This window comes from Anolis carolinensis, chromosome 2, assembly GCF_035594765.1.
Source record: "Anolis carolinensis isolate JA03-04 chromosome 2, rAnoCar3.1.pri, whole genome shotgun sequence".
Taxonomy (NCBI): Eukaryota; Metazoa; Chordata; class Lepidosauria; order Squamata; family Dactyloidae; genus Anolis; species Anolis carolinensis.
The window spans coordinates 95147351-95165370 of NC_085842.1; the positions used below are offsets into that span (position 1 = coordinate 95147351).

At 39.9% G+C, this 18020-nt stretch overlaps 2 protein-coding genes across 9 annotated transcripts in view; one reads left to right on the forward strand and one right to left on the reverse strand.

The window, feature by feature from the left end:
• Window positions 1-18020, forward strand: part of LOC134296131 (uncharacterized) — a 220328-nt gene that overhangs the window by 112256 nt on the left and 90052 nt on the right. The gene's annotated exons all lie outside the window — the stretch shown is intronic.
• Window positions 1-18020, reverse strand: part of gria1 (glutamate ionotropic receptor AMPA type subunit 1) — a 331557-nt gene that overhangs the window by 16968 nt on the left and 296569 nt on the right. For all 8 annotated transcript variants that reach the window (XR_010002705.1, XM_008116336.3, XM_008116335.2 and 5 more), the window contains 2 exons: window positions 9257-9455; window positions 8007-8254 (listed from right to left, as the gene is read on the reverse strand). Coding sequence is in view for 7 of the 8 variants with exons in the window: in XM_008116336.3 (XP_008114543.1) it covers window positions 8007-8254; window positions 9257-9455 (447 nt within the window). In the remaining variant the exon portion in view is untranslated. The remainder of the gene's footprint in view (window positions 1-8006; window positions 8255-9256; window positions 9456-18020) is intronic.

The window sequence follows — 18020 nt, forward strand, 5'->3', positions numbered from 1 at the left end:
TCTATTGTCCTGTAGCGAAATTGGGAAGAGCAAAAGGTGTAGCTTTTTTGGTCATACTTCTGTTTTTATAGATTTCTTTTTCTGGAAAATGGTATTCTTTACCTCATTAATGTTGATGGGCTGTATGCTATTATGATTTCAGGACAATAGTGTGTGTATATATATATATATATATATATATATATATATATATATATAGAGAGAGAGAGAGAGAGAGAGAGAGAGAGAGAGAGAGAGAGAGAGAGAGAGGGGGGGGGGAGAGAGAGGGGGGGAAGACAGAAGTGGGATTCGGCATTAATGTCTGGAAGGGCTAAAGAGGCAGTATCTCAAAGAATGCTACTTCTAGGACACCTTTCCAGAAAGAAAGATCAGTTCCAATTTCCAGGTATCTTGGGGTGACTGTGAAGTGAAGCAAACACTGGTCCCACCTAAGAATCAAACAGGTGCTTGAAGTGCAAGATATAACTTGGACAAATTTCTTTTTGGATGATGATGATTATTATTACAGTACTACTATTGCTACTGCTACTACTACAGTGTATAAAAGTAAAGGTAAAGGTTTTCCCCTGACATTAAGTCTAGTTGTGCCCAACTCTGGGGGTTGGTGCTCATCTCCATTTCTAAGCTGAAGAGCCGGCGTTGTCCGTAGACACCTCCAAGGTCATATGACTGGTATAACTGCATGGAGTGCTGTTATCTTCCCGCTGGAGTGATACCTATTGATCTACTACCTTTACATGTTTTCGCACTGCTAGGTTGGCAGAAGCTGGGGCTAACAGCGGGAGCTTACTCCACTCCCCAGAATCGAACCACCAACCTTTCAGTCCGCAAGTTCAGCAGCTCAGTGGTTAAACCCACTATGCCACCAGGGGCTCTGCAGTGTATATATCCTTACAATTAACATAAAACACGTCAAACAAGAAAATACCCATATTTACATAAGTCTAATGTGCCATTGAATCAAATGCGCATCTTCATTTTCAAAACCTTGAAACCAAAAAAAAAGTATCTGGTGGCAAAAGTAACATGCAGTGGCAAAAAGTGCACTCTTTGTAATTTGGCCAAAAGGCCACAAGGAGAGGCAGGTAAGAAATAAAATTATTATTGTTATTATTATTATGTGTGCATTACAGTGGCTGCATGCTTAGAATTCCTTCATTAAAAACAAACGTCTTAGAACACCAAAGTTTTCAGCAATGGAAAAGAAAACCTAGGGGGGCATCTATGCTGTTAACTTCCCTGGTTCAATGCTATGAGGCCATGGGGGCTGTAGTTTGGGATCATGGGAGCTGCCAAAGAATGCTGATGCCTCACCAAATGACATAGCCAAGCATTGTATAGCATTGAGCCATGGCAATTAAATTAGAGATGACTTCCCTCAATTAAGAGCTCCAGGTGCTCCTGAAGCAGCTATCCCTTTTGCTTTTGCTCAGCACTAAGATTATCATATTACGTGAATCTAATGTATACCCTAATTTTGGAAAGGTAATGTAGCAAAAGAAAGGTGAGCATTAGATTCAAGTGAATATGGTATTCTAAATAAGTTGAAAATATATTAAATATTGTAATGAGTTAAATGCAAATTGAAAAGATCTATAATATATACAACAATCTTTGGGATGAATTCATGAGCCCAAAGCTTTTGGTGAACAACCAAGTTTCATTTGGTGCCTAAAATTCATGAGTGTTGATGCCAGTCAGGCCTTTGGGGGCATTCCATAGTGCGGGTGGCACAGCTGAGAAGGCCCTCTCCCATGTTCCAAGGCAGTGTAATGACTACACAGGTAGAGGGCTCCTTACTGCAGACTTTAATCCTTAGGCAGGAACAATTGTCAAAATTCCCCAACAACCATAGGTATGCTGATTAACAGATTTGGGTCTCTCTCTCTATATATACGCACACAAACCTGCTGAAGCTCTGGTGTCTTTTTTACTGTCTGTGTCTTGCCACAGTATACTTGCAAGAGGGTCCTAAGCTTCCCTTCCTCGGCATTAGTTAGACCCATTTCAATTGCATAAACATGGAGTGGAAGGAAAGAAGGGGTACAAGAAGAATAGCCATAGCTATTGCTGGATTAAATAAAAATATCCCAGCAACAGAGATATAAATTTTTATTTCATCCAATACACTGAGAGAGAATGCAAAAGATCAAAAGTTTTTCAACCACTGATTTTATTATTTTCCAGATCAGGACTTAATTAATTGTGTGACTGATTTGCAAAATAATTTGATATTTTTAGAACCAGACTGCATATATATATATGCTCTCGCTTGGGGTAAGAAGTTTTAAAACAGTTGACAATTTTGGGGTGGCATCCTTTCTCATCAATAATGAAAAATTCTACTGATAGCCCTAACTAGAATTGACCCATTGAATTATTGAGATTTGCCCATGTTTTTACTCATTATTTCACAGCGTTCAGCAATGGGCTTACTCCAGCTAAATCTCTTCCCTGTTCAGCAATTTGGACATAGTTCCACTGAACCAAACATTGCTTATGCACTTGGATTCCTTATATGAGCTATTATTGAATACTGAGCATGTAAACAGTGTAATACACAGAGATTATTCTTTCTATGTTCTAAAGCGGAAAAACGCCTCATTTGTTTAACAGTCTAAGAAGATGTAGTTATCAGTGAACATGAAAGAATATTTTAATGCCTGCGTGGGAATATATGGCGTTATAACGCTGAGTAAATCCTTTGTTGTTCTGTAAGTACAGATCACTCTGCCACGTTGTTTGTTCTATGGCATTTCTCCTCCCCGAGAGACAAAATTGGAAGTAATTGATTCTCTTTCGCTGTACTTACAGCACTTTCCAGGATCCGACAGTCACAGAATTCTTGATGAAAAACAGAGTTGGCTGGCACATTTCCTCTGATGTATGTGAGTTTTGAATGTTTGACAGGGAACATTTTATTCATTTAAATGACTTGGAATAATTGCCATACAAGTTTATTAGGCCTCCAGAGAACATTGCTTAAAGGTTACAACATTGAAAAGCAAAGCTTATTACAAAATAGATGTCTACCTTTTCCCCAATTTCATTTTATTTATTTAACAGAAATGTGCTCAGTGTGTGTGCATGAGAGAGGGGGGAATTATTAATCAGAAAGCTCATTTTATATCAATGTGATTTTACCATGTATGTTTTACATATTGAGCTCATATTGAAATCCTGTAATTTGAAAATGTCACACATATACCATCACCCCAATTTGAGTGCTGTGGGCATTTCCACTTCTTTCCAGGATAAAGTACCTTCTATATTTATGTTACTGTATGTATGTTAGGATTGTTAGGGAAGAAGTTTCCAAATGAAGTGTAATATCAAAAACCTCATTATAATTCACTAGCAGCTGCTGCCTTGTTTGCTGAGAACTGACTTTTTGCTGCCTCTCTCTTGCATAGGTAAAGGTAAAGGTTTCCCCTGACGTTAAGCCCAATCATGTCTGACTCTGGGGGTTGGTGCTCATCTCCATTTCTAAGCTGAAGAGCCAGCATTGTCTGTAGACACCTCCAAGGTCATGTGGCTGGCATGACTGCATGGAGTGCCGTTACCTTCCCGCCGGAGCGGTACCTATTGACATTTGCATGTTTTCAAACTGCTAGGTTGACAGAAGCTGGAGCAACAGAGGGAGCTCACTCCGCTCCTGGGATTTGAACCTGGAACCTTTCGGTCTGCAAGTTCAGCAGCTCAGTGCTTTTAACACACTTCGCCACCGGGGTATACAGTACCCCAAAGCTTTCTTGGCTGGATCAGGCTGTGGTAAGAATAATATATAATAATTATTATTTTATTTTTGTACCCCGCCACCATCTCCCCAGAAGAAGCCACAGAAGAAAGAGACGAACTAAGGGAGATGCTTCTTTTGAAGGAAAAGCAGAAGAGGCAGTAGTTGCTGCTGCTATTGCTACTGCTGCTCCATACACAATATTTCTATGTAGAAAATGCAAGAGGAAAATGTCTAAAATTATTTGTTTTGTGAACAATACAACCAGGTGCACATTAAGTATAGAATAGGCCCAGGTTTCTTCTTGTCAGAACCTGAGACATTTTTGATCATTTTAAATAACATGTTTGAACCTTTGTCTCATCGGTAGCCCCAACCTTCATACTCTGTGTGTCTCTCAGTGAGCCCATGGAATGCTTGGTATTGTTCCTCAGCAACTTCTCTGAAATGTAGTAGTGCTAGGGCAACATACATAGTCAGTTGCAGCTGCTTTTCCAGTCACATAAGAGTAAGGGGAAAAGATCACTGGAAACCTATGTTGTTTCCACAGAATCCACGTCTATGAATGCTTCCATAGTGTTCCCACACCTGCCTCCTAGCAATGTTTGCCAGTGAACATCAACCATTCTCTGCTCTCTCTCTTCTACCCTACCAGCTGCTCTTTGGAAATGAATGAATGTGATAACCTCAGTAAAATAAATGCATAATTTTGGTTTTTGTCATAAGTGAATCTCCAGTGTTGTTTTTCCAAGACTGATGCTCTATTTCAACATCTACTAACATTAACCATAGCCTTTGCCCTGTTGACTATACTGCAGTTCTGTGGGTTCTGTATATTCATTTGTATGGTTTTGCTTTTATGGGCTTCATTTTGTTCACTTCCACTTGGAAACGCTTCCAGTAATGTTTACTCCCTAACATTTAGATCTCATATTAAAATGGGATATCAGAGTGGGTAATTTAACATAAACAAACTAGCATTTTGAGAATGACTCAACGGTAGCAGTGAACCTCCTAAAAGCACCAGTGGGATTCTATCCATTTGGTCTGTCACATCTGCAGAATCACTTCAAAATATACACCCTTTACACAACTGATTCTGATCCCATTGACTTCAATAGCCAAATTTCTGCTGACTTTGGGTGGAAACAAGATCAAAGTCCAGCAGTTCAGTCAGTCAAAGCATTTCCTGGATGGATCTCTACATTGGAGAGAAATGCCACATGGCAACTATAGAGCATATCATATTAGTCTAATAGCTACAATGATGACAAACAAAAAACATCATGGGACAGAAAACTAGGACCATGTGTTCCAAAGAAGCACCATCAGACCAAATGGAAAAACAAAGTGTTCTCCCTTGGCTGTTTCTACTGAACTGGAAAATCAATTAAGAACAAATGTTTCTATCCTGCCCCTGGAACCTCCACCCAAAAAGGAAGACAACATTTGCTTTTTGGGCTTTTAATTTTTTTTTTTAAAAAAGAGAACTGTCACTGTTGTTTCAATATATTTAAGAATATTCCCTCAAAAACTGGAACAGCAGGATTTTTAAAAAACCCAAATTGTAACATAAATATATTCATTTCCTCAACAAATTGTACTATCTGTTAATTCAAAATTAATATTAACATCTGAAACTCTGTTTATTGCCATTTTTATTATAAAATCTTTTCATGTTTGCGATATTATTGTTAGTTTCTGTAGAACAGAGCTTGGAATTAACTAGCAAATTAACCCATTAAGTTATCAATTCATTAGATTTTTCTAACAATTTTCTCAAACTCACTAGATCTCCCAGTTAATGCTGACATCTTTTTTAAAAAATGATTTTGTGTGTTGTTAGAATGGTTAGGGTGAATGCTTTTTCCTCTATCAACTTCAGTAAAACAGGAAGGACTAATGCCTCAGGAGTAGGAATATTATGTCTGAAGGAAATGCATCCTTAGATTCTGTTAGGCTAGAAAGAAAAAGCCAAACTTTATGAAGCATATTTCAGAGTGACACAAGAGGCAACAATTAAATAATGGAACAGATGAAAAAAGTGAGTCATGGAATATGGGGTATAATAGAATGAAGTGATTTATTAGGAGACCAACACCGTTGAGCATCCAAGGTACTTCCAGAATGTCAGGTGTTTTAGGCATGAAATGAAAGTGTTTCCTCTTCATGGAAGAGGAGTACATGGAGCCTTTCATCTCTATTGATAATATTCTTGATTAATTTATGTAATATATTTGATATTTTTCTGTTGAGCTGCAATGAATAATCTAAGATGTATCTAGAGAAGGGTGGACTTGCTTGACACTCGGTTATTAAAATTTGAGCTCCACAAATGGTATTTGGAATCCTGTGCTTTTGTATGTGAAACCTGTGCTCTACTAATGGCTTTTTGCAGCCATATTGTTTGTTTGGGATTGAGAACGTAGAAAAAATGCAGTGATTCAGTTGTGTCAAAAATGTTCTACATATTCTAAATGACTCTCAAAACAATTCTAATTAACAACTTCATCAGATGGGCAAGGGGAAACGGGGGGGGGGGGATATGAAACAGCATGGGACAGCGGAGGGAACCTTCTTATTCTGTTTCCTCCTGCTCAGGTCCATCTGTTGCCATCCCATGCCCTTTCTCCCCATCAGGTCAGTCTCCCTCGTGTTTCTCTGATTGTGTCATGAGAAGTCACATTGTGTCTGATAAGGTCTTAAGACTCTACTGCTTTGATTCACTGACTAATCTATACAGCAGTCCAGTGATTTTACTTGTGGTGAATCTGTATCTGAAAAAACTCTACTTGAAAAAAAAAAAACAACATAAACATTCTGCATTTATCTTTAACAGAGAAGACCTATAAAGGGTGAATGAATGATACATATTGGTGGATGTGGCAGGAAAATAGAAAAGGAATTATTGCCTTTAATGATGTAGACTTAAGTCTATGAAAGCTTATGCTACCAACTTCATCCTCTCTGTCTCAAAGGTGCAACACGATCTCTTTGCATACTGATTGACACTGATATGGACATGTCTTAGAATGGAAGAGGTTGTGAAATAAGATCCCATTCTTTTAAACAGTCCAGCTGACAGTTCCCAGGTATGGCTTAACTCCTAATTTTTTGAGGCAATAGTCCATGTTGGAAAAAATTCTAGATCAAAAGAAAGTGACCCCAGAAGGAGAAAAAGAGCATATCTAAGCAGAAGCTGGGTGGCCATCTGTTGGGGGTGCTTTAAATGCGATTTCCTTTTTCTCGGCAGGGGGTTGGACTGGATGGCCCATAAGGTCTCTTCCAACTCTATGATTCTATGAAGAAGTAAACAACAAAAACCCTAAGGTCAACAGTGGCAGAACCTATGCCATTCTCTGTAACTCTCATTGCCTGGTTCAACACTAGCATTTTGAAGTTAATTAATGATAACTCACGAATCCTTTGAATTATTACTGTTTGTGGCAGTGCATTAATTTCCCAAGCTTACCATTCAACGTTGTCAAATTAATGTTCAAATCTAGCATTCCAAGCTCTGCTATAGAATGAAAATTGTGTATAGATGACAGTTTGCAATACAATTTCTGTATTCATGATCAATACATTCATATATGATTATTTCCTTTCTCTTTTATATAGCCTGTGTCGAGCTTGTACTGTGAGACTGTTTATTTTATTTTATCTTTGTGACTAGTGTTTGGGGCTAAGGCACTCTTTCATCTATGTCACTTTGCTCCTATTCACTTTGCTAACCTGGCCCTGCCGGTTGCTAAGGGCAACTGGCTTATTTATTGCAAAGCTAAAAGGAAAACACTTAGCTTTTCCATTTATTTGTCCTATACAGATTTGCATCTTTTTGTTCACACAAGCACATACCAAAAGACTTTTAACACTAGAATCCTTTTTAAGTCTAAACAAGGGCTTAAAATATACATTGCAGAACTGTCATGCATCACAGAACAAGTGGAGTTGCTTCAAAGTAATCCATTATCAGTAGCCACTATGATCACAGTCTCTGTGGTTTATACACAGTAGCATCCACATTAATAGAAAATAGATAGGGAGTGAGACTACTGCATAAAGCAGTCCTTCAAGATCTGGTCACTCATTTCAGCCTTAAGCATCAGCCTAGTAATTTACTTCAGGACACATCATCACTTCACTTCACTTTGCCCTCCCTCCCACAGTTTCAGTATCTCTATTAGGATCAGTGAGACTGATGCTACATTTGTGGATGTATTCATTCCTTGGGCTGCAGAAAAAGGAGTAATGCATTCACTCTACCTACCTCAGTGGCGAACCTTTTGGCGTTGCAATGCCATAGCCTTTGGAATCCAAGTTACCTCCCACCTTCATGGTGTCACATGGCTTTCTCTGCTCAATGTACTCATTCATGGTAGACTCTAGCAGGTAGGCATACTTCCCTTTGGATCTCCTCACACGTTTCATCCCCTCTTCTGTTGTCGGCACGAAAACAGAGGGCTCAGCTGACTTCATGTACGTCCACATCTTCTCAAAAACCGCTATTTTAGATCTCTGTCCAGAATAGCATAAATCCACTGCTCTTAGCATGTATTAATACACAGAGCAGAGATTCATACACCAAGGAAGACACACATTTGCTGGGCTGTGTGCCTACATACTACATAAATATGTGTCCCTATACATACATAAAGATAGAAAAGTACTCAAGACTGAGGGGTGGTTTGCAGAGGTGAACAGTCTCCACACAGACCCTATCAGCTGTTGCTTGGCATGTAGATAGAGGCTTGTATGAATTGACACCACCCAGATACACTTCTGCTGCAATCACAATGGGACATTTTATGGAACAAAAACTAATATGGTTGGAAAGGAAAACATATGAGAAAGTAATGTATAGCATGTAATGCAGCAGTTGAGGCCCAGTCCTAGTATAGATCCTAAATACTATCCCTCTGTTGAAGCACTAACTCAGTGTCAGTGCTCATGTTAGGCAGGAAAAGATCCAATCTATAGAATCGCCAGTATTTTTTAGTATCACTATTGTTGACTCAAAGTGCAGGTTTCTGTATATCTTTTCCAGCCTGATGATATGTTTCTATTGCCAGGATGGAAAAAGTATACAGAGACCTGCACTTTGATTTTTAATCACTAAGAGCAATGGAACTTAATGATTTCAGTTGCATTCCATGGAGGAGTAGATGGGCCAGAGGAAACACTAGAGAGAGATGAGAAATAGAGGACACTGCACTACTAGAAGACTTTTGGAATTCTTGCTACATAAACCCCATTTGACTGTAACATGTGTACTTACATACATAAATGATGCCATTAAATTACAGAGTTAACAAAGTACTTATTATTCTCTAAACCTGAACTGCAAGTCACAGGGTAATTACTTTTAATGCTGCTCAATGTAATTACCCAGTAGTCTGTGAAAGTATATAATTACTCTGCATTCCTAGGGTATTAAGAGTATCTTGTAGAACCCTGTGTGTGCTGGGCTAATATGGGCTTTTTGCTTTGTATATTGAAGTCAGAACTAATTTCACTTACCCTAAAGAATTCTTTAGTTGAACCAGCATCTAGAGTTCCATAAGCAATCTCTGTTTGCTTGGCCAAGTCTTCAGCACTCTCTATTGGAGACACCATTCTCTCTACTGTCAAGAATGCAGCTAGATTGGCTGTGTAAGAAGAGATGATGATCAGGGTGAAAAACCACCAGACCCCACCAACTATGCGACCAGACAAGGATCTGCAGAAAAAAGAAAACAGAGGGAATGAGTTGAATTTTTAAAAAGGCATTGCTAAAATACAGAATACAACCCACAGAATTCTACTCTGGCACAAGCACAAATGTATGGATAGGCAACTTGTTGAACTGCTGACATACCACAGGTTGCCCACCGTGGTCAAGTAGAATACATTTAGTGTGCTGCTTATCCAGACTTCAGTAAGGCTGCAGAATGAATTATTCCTGTAGTTGCATTGAAGAAAGAATAGGTATTGTGCCACCTTCTAGGTATCACTAGCTTACAACTTCTAGTATTCTTCATCATCAGCTGTAATGGCTAAGGATATTGGGAACTGCAACTCAAGAACCTCTGGAGAACTGTATTAAATTCTACCAATCCAGAGCAATATTTCTATATTATGCCTCATTTCAGATGTGGAGGCAACTCTTCATAGCGACTGCTCCATACTATGGGATGCTTGCATGCACACCTCTGTGCACACACAAACTACTTTTGTGTGTCTTTTACAAAGAGCAGCAGAGGACAGTGGCTTCCATGGCAGAGATGCAGTCAAGTTAGTCTGAGCTATCCAAGGTGCTGAACTCTATTCCTTACAAATAAGTTTTGATATTTTGGGTGGCTTCTTTAAAGTCTGGACTAAAGTCCAGAATGGATTCACCGCATCATTCATGTGATAGCCACTGATCACCACTGCCACAGATTTCAGTTTATGATAGCATGGTGTAAGGATGTAAATAGTCACCTTTTATCCTTGCAAGTGAGGCCAATTAATTTCCACAATTTTCTCAATGGATAATGTGTGTGTGTGTGTCTGCACAATATTCATGCAGTAGTTTCACATCCTGAAACATTTCAAGAAACTGTTCTGCACAGAAAATGATGCATTCTTTTTGTGTGAAAACAATTTTTCCAGACAATCATTTGGTTTTTATTGCAATCTTGCACAAAAAAATCAATGTGGCTTTTGTGCATGTGTATGGACAACATTGCATTGTTTACAGATAGCCCTGTGTGTCGTTTTTGTGCAAGAATAGTAGTTGTGTGTGTGTCTACAAAAAAACCCCAACCTTACACAAAAACGGTTATTTGGAAATGGAGGTTAGAATCCTGTATAGTCTTTAGGCATGTGTAAGCACTGGAGCTATGATCTTATATGCTGAATTCTGGTGTAATTTCCAACCTATGATTCCCATTTACAAGGTGGGAACCACTGAGATTGATGAGACTCATTTCCCTCATGCTCAAGGAAAAATTGGATGTCATTTCCATACTCTTCTTTGAGCAATCCTCATTGTGACAGGTAGGAAGAGGGTTCCTGTCATAATTCCCCCTCACGTCAGAGATTACTAGCACAGTGCATGAGGAGTGGGTGAGTGGAAATAGCAACCAGCTGCTTCCCAAGCAAGTAGGAATAGATCCCCATCAAAGGCAGCGTCTCCTGTCTGTTAAATGGAAACTAAAGGACTTTCACAGTTCCCACATAGCCTCTAAACCAGTGGTTCTCAACCTGTGGGTCTCCAGGTGGTTTGGCCTACAACTCCCAGAATTCCCAGCCAGTTTAGCAGCTGTTGGGATTTCTGGGAATTGAAGGGCAAAACATCTGGAGACCCACAGGATGAATGCCACTGCTCTAAACGAAAGCCTATGTAAGGACTGTGAATACGCAATAGTCACAAATGTGCAACTGCAAATTACACATTTATAACTGTGATTCTGGATTTATTTTCCCTCCTGCAAACTATATTGTTTAGATAAAATTCCACATATTGCTACTCTACTCAAAATATTCCAAAACCAATTCAAAATGTAAGAACAGTTGTATCAGATTGCTGTATCAGATTATTGTTGCTTTTACTGTGTTCCTTCAAGTTGTTTCTGACTTATGGCAACCCAAAGGCACTCTTATCAAAGGATTTTCTTGCTCAGATGGGATTTACCCTTGTTTTCCTTTGAGACTGAGAAAGTGTGACTTGCCAAAGGTCACCCAGTGGGTTTCCATGGCCAAACAGGAATTTGAACCCCAGTCCCCAGAGTCATAGCCCAATGCTCTAATCACTATACCATTCCATCTCTCTTGCAAAAATTTCTTAACACTGTGTTATACTTCTCAGCTAGGTTTCCTGACACCTGGGAAACTAATATTGCACTCAGAAAATGAATAACAGTGAGAATTCTTTCCATCTATAATGTGGGGAACAATAGCAAAGTGACTTAAAGAGAGACTTCAAACAAATAATATCTACTTGGTGCATCAACAATAGATGAAAGAAATAAAATAAATGCCAGGATAAACTGAATGGATGTTCCCTCATGTTTTTATGTATACTGAATGTGGACTGCCATGCAAAGAAGTTTACCATGAGAGCAGTGAAAAATGAGGCTAGAATATGGCATGACAGGGTGATCAGCTCTGCTTCTAGGTGCTGTCAGCACGCTGCTGGCATGGAGTCCATCAAATGACACAGTGCTACTTCCTGGGGGTTCCACTGGACTCCATGCTGGCAGCATGCCAGCAGCACTGAGAAGCAGAGCCCAGAGGAGTCAAGAAGCTGGGGAGGAAGGAGGAGAAAGCCAGGGGCAGCATGGAAACATTGAGGGATGGGAATCCCACAACCAGCTGTGGTAAGGGGACAAAGCAGTACGCTGCCCCATGGTTTCCTCTGCTGTCCTCCAGCTTCTCGATCTCCATGTTATAAGTCCTTAGTTCAGTCCTTTTTAAAGCTCTAGCTAGCTCTAGTTATTTGTTAAACAGAGACCAGATGGTCATCTATTGTGAGTGCTTTAATTGTGTATTTCTGCACAGCAGAATGGGTTTGGACTGGGTGGCCCCTGTGCTTGTTTCCAGCTCTGTATTTCTATGATTCTGAGGAAAAAGAAGTGTTTTTTAAAAATGCAAGAACCACTTTTCAGACTCTATGCCAGTGGAAGTATTGTGAACAAAAAAATCTTTCTACCTCCATTTCTATTAACTAATGTCTGTGATTTTGCAATTGGAAAATCACATCCTGTTCAAGTTGCCCCTGTTGGAGAAAAGTACAAATTATAGAAAGTATCAAAAGAAAGAGACAGTGTATCCCAGCCATTGTGCCAATTATCTAGGTCAAGATGAACGATAAATGTAGCATTTATAGCATTTAAAGAATTTTGCTATGCAATTTGCATGGATAAGCAAAACGAAACTGGCTCATCTATGCATTCTGCTCTTCCAGCTCTGTGATTCTGGTGGGCTGACCAATATTTCAACAAACAAATAAGCATGTATTACACATTTATGTGTCATCTTTCACATTATGTTGCCATTACCTAAATTGTAAAGTAGTTGCAAAATGAGCATCTGGATGGAGATGGGGTGTTGCAGTGTCTATTCAACATAAGTTGTATGAAATTCAATGAGACCCTTCTAATGTCAAGAGTTGTGACTACATGCAGTCCCTGAGGTACACACATCCAATTTACAAATGATTCTTAGTTAAGAATGGGGGCGAGACAACAGGAAGGGAGAGAAATCTTCCCCTACAAAGGGAAATCTACTCCTGGAAGAGGTATCATGGGGGAAAGGAGTCTCATCTGAAGTTTTCTCACCAATCCTTGTTTCCACAACAAGCCAAATTTTTCAAACTGCAATAATCACAGGGACAGAAAGTGAGGTGAAATCTTCTGAACAGAGGCCCAGACAGCAAAAACAAACACCACAGGGGTGCTAACACTTCCGCATGCTATTCAAACCATCCATACCTACCTATCTATGTATCTATTCCGTAGGTTTGTTCAAATTCAGCTTAAGAATACACCTTAAATGAAATCGTATAACTCCCCTTCTCTGAATAGAATAGTGAAAGGGGAGAGCTTAGTTTGTCACAAGAGAATATAAAAGAAGCACTGACTCCATCCACTCTCTCCACTGTGGTGCTGTTTCTGGACTTTTTACATGCCTGGGTGGAAAAATAACATCCAGAGAAGAAGGGGGTTGTTGTTCTTGACTTATCTATGGGTCATTTCAAAAGCCATAATTTTGGCCCCAAAACCTGCCCTCAACTTATACAGGTCAACATATACACCAGTGTATGCCGTATTGTTTACTTTCTGGCAGAATAATGGAATCCTCAACATTGAAAGGACCCTGCCAAGAAGAACAGCAATTCATTCTCTGCGCTTTGTAAAGTCTGTGGGGGCATTTATTCTGTGGATGTGCATAGAATATAGATGGTTTTGCTTGTTTATTTGCACAGAAAACATCTTTTAGCCCAGCATGAAAAATGTGAAGCTTTAAATCTGAAGTTCAAACTCGACTAAATTGCAAAAACTGATTTTTTTAGAGCTTGCTATGTAAGAAAAAAGGTATATTTTAAATCAACTGTTCTCTTCTAAACATGATGTTAAAATTGATTCCTTGAATTGGTGTATTTTATTTTTACATGATGCTGATTTGGTTCTGGAACAAATTTTTGACATCATGTAGTTGTTTATATTGGCTTGATTTGAAATTTATTTAGACCTAAGGGGTTATTTAATCATGCACCTTTGATTATATAATCTTATGATCTCCTGGATGTGAGAATTAGGAGGATACTAGTCTTAAGATTTATCCTTAGGCTCAGAAGAAACTGAAAGTATGTTTCTCTTTTTCAAGACCTATGTAATGACTTCATTAACACATTGCCCATGTTATATTCTGGAAGTCCATTTCTTGATTTATTTTTATCCCATCATTCTCTCAGTCTAGGGCAGTGGTTCTCAACTTGTGGGTCCCAAGATGTCTTGGCCTTCAACTCCCGAAAATCCTAACAGGTGATAAATTGGCTTTCTGGCAGTTGTAGGCCAAAAACATCTGGGGACCTACAGATTGAGACTGGTCTAAGGATTCAAGGTATCTATTTGAATGTCTTCTGAATATGACACAAGAAAATCTATTACAGGAACTGTATCCATTTTTTCCCTGCAAATAACAGCAATAAGAGTTAAAATGTTGCTTTATGAAAATCTTGCTTTTGCTGCACTGCAGTTTCTTATATGCTTATTGGTTTTGATTTGGAGTTCTATTTTCAGGTCTGTTGCCTGGATCAATAATTCATCCGCCCATTTAGAATAAAATAACTTGTCAGGTAAAGCTGGGAGATTGAGCAAAGAGGTGGTATTAGATAAAAACCAAATGTGCCTAGTGGCAAACCTATCCATAATAAATCTGCACCTTTTCACTTTCTTTGAAAAGGTGAAAATGAAAAGTCATCACCTCAGTATATACGTGGCCTGCCCCTAAATGAGAATGATTTGATTTTTTTCATGGAACATACATGCAATTACAGTTTATCCCCTTCAAAACAGGCTCCTTGTGATCGAATACAGTGCTTCCAGCATTGCTGCCACTCTTCATAGCAGTGGAGCACTTGAGATGTTGTTCAAAGCCATTACAGTTGCCTGGACATTTTCAGCTGTCCCAAAATTATGTTCTTTGTGGTAGATTTTGAGTTTGGATAAAGACATTGCACAGAGAAGAAGCCAGGGCTGTATGGTAGGTGGGAAAGTGTTCAGAACAGCCTTCACATTGCACTCAGTTCTTGAAGTTGAAGAATGCTGCTCCAGACTCCTCTGCATTTGTACCCGTGACAACACACAAAAATACTATGCACATTGTTAGCATACTGACTGCTACAAAGGCACAAACTCAATTGAGGAAGATCAAACTGTATGCTTGGAGTTGCTCCTCCACCTGAATCAGCCCCCACATTCCTTTCTAGGCCCCTCTGCACTGGGCAAGAAAAGCATTCTCATCACTTTTGGGACAGAACATGCATGAAGATGTTACTGCTTTTGAATTTCAATGAATGTGCAGAAAATCCAGGTTTCTAGTGTGCCTAGAATACAAGCACTATCATTAGCAGTTCGAAAACATGCAAATGTGAGTAGGTCAATTGGTACCACTCCGGCAGGAAGGTAACAGTGCTCCATGCAGTCATGCCAGCCACATGACTTTGGAGTTGTCTACAGAAAATGCCGGTTTATAAATGGAGATGAGCACCAACCCCCACAGTTGGACACAGCTATACTTAATGTCAGGGGCAAACCTAACCTTCCTCCAAAAGGTCAGAGCTATGTATATCAGTATGTCTTTGACTTGGAGCAATAAGAACAAGATACAATATTTTAATCTGTTTTTACCACACTGTACTATTCACCTTTTTAAACTTTTGTATTGCACTTTTTAAACTTGACTACAGTGTGGGATTGTTAGCTGCCTTGGGTCCCTATGGGGAGAAAGGTGGGGTATAAATAATGCTAATAATGCTAATGCTAATGCTAATGCTAGTGCTAATGCTAATAATAATAATAATAATAATAATAATAATAATAATAATAATAATAATAATAATAAAATATCTCAGCCGGCATTTGGAAACAATAGACATTAACTGTGATGACGTATGTGCCATGTAGTCCCGTTCCTAATACTGTTGTGACAGATGAAGAGGAAAACTTGGGTTTCCCACCGTTTCTACCAGATTTAGAGCCCTTGCAGCTGCAGGATGTTTGCCCACAAGAAGTCAGACAAACAAGCCTTGAGGAGAAATCTCCCCCATTTCCTCGCCGTCTTTATTATAATCAAGATAGACACGCGCGGGAGGCGACTTGCCGAAGCGCTCGGATAGCTGCCAGACAATTAGATGATTAAGTCTATTTCCCTTGGGAAAGTTTAAGGAGTCTTGCATCTGGACAGTATAGGTTTCGGTTCTTGTTCCCCAGAGAAAGTGTGCTTTGGCGGGAAAACAAGATCCTATATAGATGTTGGCCACAAAGAATTCCTTGCGGAGTCAATTCGTCAGCTCGTGGAGTGAGATCGCATGTAGACTACATACTCCAGTTCCCAGCTCCTGAATCAAGTTCCCAGCTCCTGAATCAAGTTCCCAGCCCTGCCTTGTTCCACGGATCTCTATGGACTCAGTTCTTGTTCCACGATTGCCTTGTTTCTAGTTGGACCTTTGCCAAGCCTCAAGTTTTGTCTTGCCTTGCATTTTAAACCCACGGACCCTGTTCCCGGATTCCAGCCTTGTTTCCCTTGATCCGGATTTACCTTAAGCCTCAAAGACTATGGACAGTTCCCCACACTATTGCTTGCAAAATAGTGTGTGTTTCGGTGAAGTGGATTATAACTTTGGACTTTAATATCATATATTGGACATTGTTTTTCTGGACTATATTTGACCTTTCCTGAAAGGTCTACTTCTGAACTATATTCTACACTTATTTTCATTGACTTTATATATTTCTTTAATAAAGATATTAGATAGAATCTGGCCTCTGCGTATGGTTATTGGTGCTCTGCAGCCTGGGTCCTGACATTAACAAAATTACGATCTGCCAACTGCAAAAGGCCACCCAACAGGGATCTGTGCGCATCATCTGAAAATACATCACACAGTCCTAAACGCTTGGGAAGTGTTCGACTTGTGATTTTGTGATACGAAATCCAGCATATATGCAGCGCCTGACTTACTGGGCGTGTATGTTGCGGGGCGGGGGTGCCTCCAGGAAGATGGCGACGGCAGGGGGCTTCTCCTTCTCAGAAGCCCCCTGCTCGGTGGGAATTTTCCCACCACTGAGGGACAGGCAGCCTATCAGCAGCCTGCCCCCTCCTCTAGCCAGAGGACCGGGCCCACTGCCGATTGGCTGGGGTCGCCCTTTTAAGGTGACCCCAGGCCGGTCCCAGTCACTGCGCTTGCTTCTTTTGGGGGCTCCTGCACTCTAGCGACGATAGGACAAGGACGCTGGCTTCATCAGCTCAGTGTGAGGTATTTCTTGGGGCAGCCCGGCGGCCCTCGGACATGCCTTCTTGTTTTCTCATTAAGCATGGCACCTTTCAAATTTGGCGTAGCTCTCTTATGGCCTGCATCGAAATATGAGGGTCCACCAAGGCTGGAACTGCACTATATGGTCAGTGTAAATCCACCCTTCATTTTTTGTTTCTCCTTGATTACCTTAGCTCTAGCCCCAAATGTTAAATGCTAAGAATACATGAAGAAATTATACAAATTTACATAATACACAGGATACCACAGACTTGTCTCTGAAGATAAAATAGACAGACCTGAATAAAATCTAATCTTTCCACCACCTTTTTTTCCCCTTGCCTCCTGGGTTCAGAATCTCAGAGTCAGTGGCTCTCAATCTGTGAGTTCCCAGGTGTTTTGGCCTATAACTCCCAGAAATACTGGCCAGTTTACCAGCTGTTAGGATTTTTGGGAATTGAAGGCGAAAACATTTGGGGACCCACAGGTTGAGAACCATTGCTCTAGATTAACCTTACTCGTTTGCCTCATCCGTTTTTCTCTTTGGGTCCCATGTCACACTTCCTGCCAGTCTTTACTGAGTCCTTTTCCTCTCTCTTTCACCCAGACATCTGGCAGTCAACTAGAAGCGCTTACAACAAGCACAGAGACATCAAACAAGAATCACTGGCTAGTATTTAATGCCATCATGTCTGCTGATGAAGGCCACTTCACTCTGACAAACCTCATTGACATGTCAAAGATATTCATCTACAGCTGCAAATTATGCAGTTTTTCTTTCTT